At 50.2% G+C, this 5,436-nt stretch overlaps 1 protein-coding gene across 1 annotated transcript; it reads left to right on the top strand.

Moving 5' to 3' along the window:
- Positions 1-1,689: 1,689 nt before the first annotated feature.
- AK88_04271 (uncharacterized protein) lies at positions 1,690-5,357 on the top strand (the record flags this gene model as incomplete). The annotated part of the gene is made up of 6 exons (XM_012481881.1): positions 1,690-2,449; positions 2,624-2,674; positions 3,095-3,580; positions 4,056-4,468; positions 4,640-5,215; positions 5,352-5,357. 6 exons carry the CDS (start codon positions 1,690-1,692, stop codon positions 5,355-5,357), a joined length of 2,292 nt encoding a protein of 763 aa, XP_012337304.1.
- Positions 5,358-5,436: the final 79 nt, after the last annotated feature.

Below are 5,436 nucleotides of genomic sequence, written 5' to 3'. Positions count from 1 at the left end.
GGATGAAGTCAGGGGTATGCAGGATACGGAGTTATATTTGGATGATCTATTGGAACAGCTCTGACATTAGGATGACGGGGCATATGCATGCAACATAACGCATGCTACCGGTACACCCCTTTTATTTCATTATGTGATATACATAATGTATTTCTTGTTTGTACTATTACATACCGTCTTTTTTTTTTTGCTGCGCTCTTCTGCTTGTGCTTACTTTTGCTTTGCTTTTGTTCTTTTTCTGTGTAGTCCACTTCTTTTAACATGACCATAGGAACAGGGTGGTACAGGTCCAATGCATATAAAATGTAGATTTAAATGAATACTATGCACGGGTAGAATTCTCCTTTATGTGAAGTTAATTATTAAAAGCTCAGCACGTGCATTCAAAGGGCATAGTGCAGAACAAATATAGGACGCGAATAAGCATTCGAGTATAAGGAGAGATTGTCTGTCCGAGCAAACGCGGCCGCGTAAACGCGGCCGATTGTAACAACGATTCGACGAGGTAGCCGAGTGCAAGACGGATTCGACGACGCATTGTCCGCGTGCACGAAGGAGGAGAGATTGTCTCTCCGAGCAAACGCTTCGACCAACGCGGCCGTGTAAACGCATTGTCGTCGAGTGTAAAACGGATTCGACGACGTAGTCGAGTGTCAGAAGGAGGAGGATTGTCTCTCCGAGCACACGCGTCGAGCAACGCGGCCGCTGGTAACCACGCTTCGACGCAGTAGCCGAGTGTAAGAAGGAGGAGCCATTTTCTCAGAGTAATTGCTTTCAGTGCACGATCCGCCGCGGCAGCCTCGCACGGCTCCAGCGAGCGGGCTGGAGAGCTGACGGAACACACATATTTTGTGGGAGGGCGAACAAGGACCCGCAACGACGGCAGCCACGACGGCAGCCACGACGGCAGCAACGACGGAAGCAGAAATTCATGTTGTTGTTACGGCGGTTTTTACGTGTACAAGGGGTTTAGTGTACGCACACAGAGAGACAGTGTGTGCAGGCGTTTAGTGGAGACCGGTGTAGAAAGGGGGGAGCGGGCGTTATGCATGACAGTGAGTAGTGTTTTTTATATTTCTTTTCCTTTTTTTTTTTTTTTTTTGCTTTTTTTACTTTATGTTTATCTGTCTGTTAGTACTATGTACAATTCATGGTGCAATACTAGAATCAGCGGCTAAGTGTCCAACGGCACATTCACAACTTACTGTGTGCATATGTTCTCAGTCCACATAGGGTGAAGAATGAATATATGCAATATTAAGATATTTACGCAGGTATTGGGTTAGTATGACGTCATGGTAATATCAGCGGAAGTGGAATTATATATGAGCATAGCAATAACATCATGGCTGACAAATTGGCACAAGTCTTCGTGGAGTATGTACGACAGAGACAAATAGCATCTGATACGGGAGAAGGCCAAGGAAGGAAGAGTGAATTCAGTGTAAGTGATTATAAAAAGCGAATAGGATAATTCAGTGTATAGTGGTCATTGTATACAAAGACAAGTATAAAATGTATTTTGGGCGCACGATGAGTATTCATGCATTATAAAGTCATGTTGCTGATTCACCACAGTGAACCATATATGTCAGGAGAATAGCATTGATTCTGTGTTAGGAACAGTCAGGAAAGGCACAGGTACACAGTGTGTATATTTATGGACATGTGTTGTTATATTTACAGGATATGCTCTGGGCCGACATAAAACAACTATTCACGCAGCTGACTGATACATTGAGCGACAAGACTCCTATGGAGCGTGCGGTTTGCGCGGCACTCTATGGGAAAGCCATGAAGTTCGCACTACAGAGGATGATATGCGGGTACATCGTGAACATATTTGTATACATGGATGGGACGGCAGAAGTAGTCACGGGTGTGACAACACTAAATGCCGAGCAGAAGAGCTGGAGGGACTATTTCAAATGTGTGGTAGGGAATGTGACATTAATAAAGTTATTTGAGAAGAACTGTGCAGCAACGGACATTATAAATCAGGTGTCACGGAAAATGAGTACAATAAGTAAAGCACTTGCGGGGCACAGTAATAGCCAACAATGTCAGGGCCTTGATTATGATAGCCTGAGAATTGGCACGAAGTTTGTGGCCGGAACGATGGGTGAATGGATAAATAAGTGGAGCATAACATCCCGTGGAGCGTTAAGTGGGTCAAAGGCACAGACCTCCTGTGCTGCACCAACAAGTATAACGAAGGCGAGAGCGACGACAGATAGTGAAGACGCGCATGTAGTGACACTGTTCCAGGACGGCACTGCCAGAGAAGTAGCGGGATTAATACAGAAGAAGGCGACAATAACGGCACACCACCGACAACGCATAATGCAGGCCGCGAAGGATAAAGGAACAGCGAAAGGTGTACTGCACGACGTAATGCGTGAAATAGAACGCAACGCGAACGGCCACGGAGAGGACATTCAGGTGCAAGGTAAGGACGGGGGAACGAGCATAGAGCAGTGCGACGGGAACGGATAACGTAGGACGGGATGAAAACACAAGACGAGGAGAACGCAACAACATAGCACCACACCTTCCTGGATTCTAGGTCACTCAGCACAACATAACCTACGCATTCCTTACAACTTTTTGCCATTGTTTACAGATCATAGCGACTCCATACACGCAACCGGCACACCACCACAGGGACCGACAGGTAAGGCCCGATGGGAGAAAGCATCAATAGGCGGCCGCAACCGATACGACTGCGCATACGGATGCCGCCACCACAACAACACGCACGCGGCGGCCACGACGGTAGTGGTAGCGGTGGCGACGACGAAGTGTAGACGAGTGCAGACGAGGTGTGTGTATCGGTAGCGGCGACTAGCGCAGACGAGGTGTTTGTGCGGTGCGACAACGCCGTCACCGTGGTGCGTGGGATGGAGCGGCGGTGAGAAAGAGTGCATGTAGACATTAAGCAAGCAGGCATGGAGGAAGGAAGAGAAGGAAGCGTGCACACCTGGGAAGTCTGTGCGGACTGCAGTGGGCAATACTTCTTGCCTTCTCTCTTCCTATTGTTAGTGATGGATGGGAGAATGTACATATAATCTTAATCATTATTATCCTTTTACAGAGAAAAAAGTTCCAGTTCCGCCACCCAAGAAACCAGAGGTGCCACCCGTGAAGGTACCAGAGCAACCCAAGGTCACTAGTGCAGACAGCAAGGACGAGAACAAAAAGGCAGACACACCTTCCTCACCATCATCAGCAGGCAGGAACGATAGCACAGCAGGCACTGACGGGCAACCACACGTACCGGCATCTCCAGTATTACCACAGGCACCATCAGGATCAGGCGCAGGATCAACGGAACAAGGACCGGGTCAAGGACCAGGACCTGGACAACAACCCCCGCAACCTCCTCCACAAGCAACGAAAGACGCGGGGCCGCGTGAACAAGGAGACAAGAGAGGTAAGTGTTCGAGGCAAGCCACGGTACTTACATCTGAGAACTCAGGCTGGGGACTCAAGGGTGCCAAATCGAGTATCACTATCTCCATTGCACCTAGCTCGGAGGATAATGGTGACTGTAAGAAGCAACCCGAAGACCCACAGGAAGGTAGTGTCCTGAGTGAATTTCGACAACAAAAACAAAGAGAAAAAAACAGAAACAACATTTCCGGCCAGACGGAGACATAACACGGAGAGAGAGAAACCAAACGTCGAATGAGAATGAGGGGCAGAGACAGCAAGGGGCAGCGACGTAGAGACGTCGACAGACAGACACACACATGCGCTGTGTGTGTGTGTTGTGTGTTGTGTGTTGTGTGTCGGACAGAGAGAGAGTCTTGTTCCCGGAGTGGCACCTTGCCCCCGTCCGTCTCCTGCCCCCGTCCGTCTCCTGCCCCCGTGCTCCCATCCCCGTCCGTCTCCTGCCCCGTACCCTGCCCCTCTGGGTCAACAGTGAAACGGCGCCTAACAAGCGTGTAGCTGACCGTGTGGTCCACCAAACAACTATGCACCGCCCAAAAGTTCAGTTTCATCACATCCTTCTTCCTTCCCTTTCCCTGTCTCCCCATTCACAACATGTTCAGGCAATGCCGTCGTCGATGGCGGCAACGATGACCCCCCTCCTCTCAATCCACCCAAACCAAAACCGGATCCAAATCCGGATCAATCGGGTAGTAGTGGCGGCATCAGTGAATCCGGTAGTGCCGCAGCCGGTGGTGGAGCAGGTGGAAGTGGCGGAGGTGGGGGCATAGGGGGAAGTGGACAGTTCGAACTTGATCTGGCTCCAAAGGCACTTGACGTAGGGGGCGCAGCAGGAGGTTTTGCACCACCAACCCCAGGCGAAACCGTATCGGGCTCATCCACTGACAAACACGGTCCAGGAGACGTTAGCCAAGCTGTCCCCGACCTAACCGGCACGGTCCTTACCGCCACTACTCCCATCCTGTTTTTTCTCGCTTCCGTCATCGTGGCCCTTCTTGGTTATTCCCTTTGGAAGGTAAGTATATATGGCAATCAGGGCATGCTGCATGTGCCGGATGTTTATACCTCAGAAACTCCCTACCGGCTCCAATATATGATCGTTCGCACCAATATGCCCCTACGCCCGCGTTCATTCCTTTTATCCTACCGTCCTCACCCTCCTCTTTACCCCCCGTTTTCTGCTTAGTACTTTGCCTTCCTCGGACAAAAACGACGACGAACATATCGAACCGTTCGTGACGTGCCGTCACCGCCACTCGACGAAGAAATATTGCAACATCTACAACGAGGCGACCTGCCACCAGCCGATTACGGGTACACCATGGTTACGCAACCTGCGTCCACATCCGGTAGAGGCCGCCCCCCACGCGTGCATAAGCGCACGATCATCGAGCTACACTTAGAAGTGCTGAACGAATGTGCAGCAACCGAGTGGGAAAACGTCAAAGACGACTATTTGCAACTACTCGTTGAACAGTTTATGGCGGGCAACACCACGTGTACAAGTAGCTCGGATGTCTGCACCCCAGACGACGGTTTCGCAACCCAGGACTCAACAACAAACGCCGATTCACGCACGCGGGATACACCCACCTATTCCGACGAACCTGATGCATGTCCACGTAACGACGAGGACCCCGATCCATGGAGTTCTATGGAACATATCGAGTTAGATGCAGCACAGAATGCTCATTCCAACCCCGAGCACGCGCCGTCGGAGTGCACACAATGGATTAACTGGATTGACCGCAACAAACATATTGTGGGAGAGTGCACGACGCAGCCCTGGTTTCTGCACTTAAAAGCGGATTGGAAACAATATCTGCGTGAGCACATGCTGGCAGACGCAAACAACGGGCAGCGTGCACTCGGTGAGCGTGGCAATACGCCATTCGTAGAGATGAAGCAACATGCATGGAAACAATGGGTTTCCCAACAACATCGGCAAATGAGTATGTATAACGCGGAGGAGTGGTTTACGCA

Source organism: Plasmodium fragile (assembly GCF_000956335.1).
Source record: "Plasmodium fragile strain nilgiri unplaced genomic scaffold supercont1.58, whole genome shotgun sequence".
NCBI classification, from domain to species: domain Eukaryota; phylum Apicomplexa; class Aconoidasida; order Haemosporida; family Plasmodiidae; genus Plasmodium; species Plasmodium fragile.
This window is presented reverse-complemented; position numbering and strand designations above follow the sequence as displayed.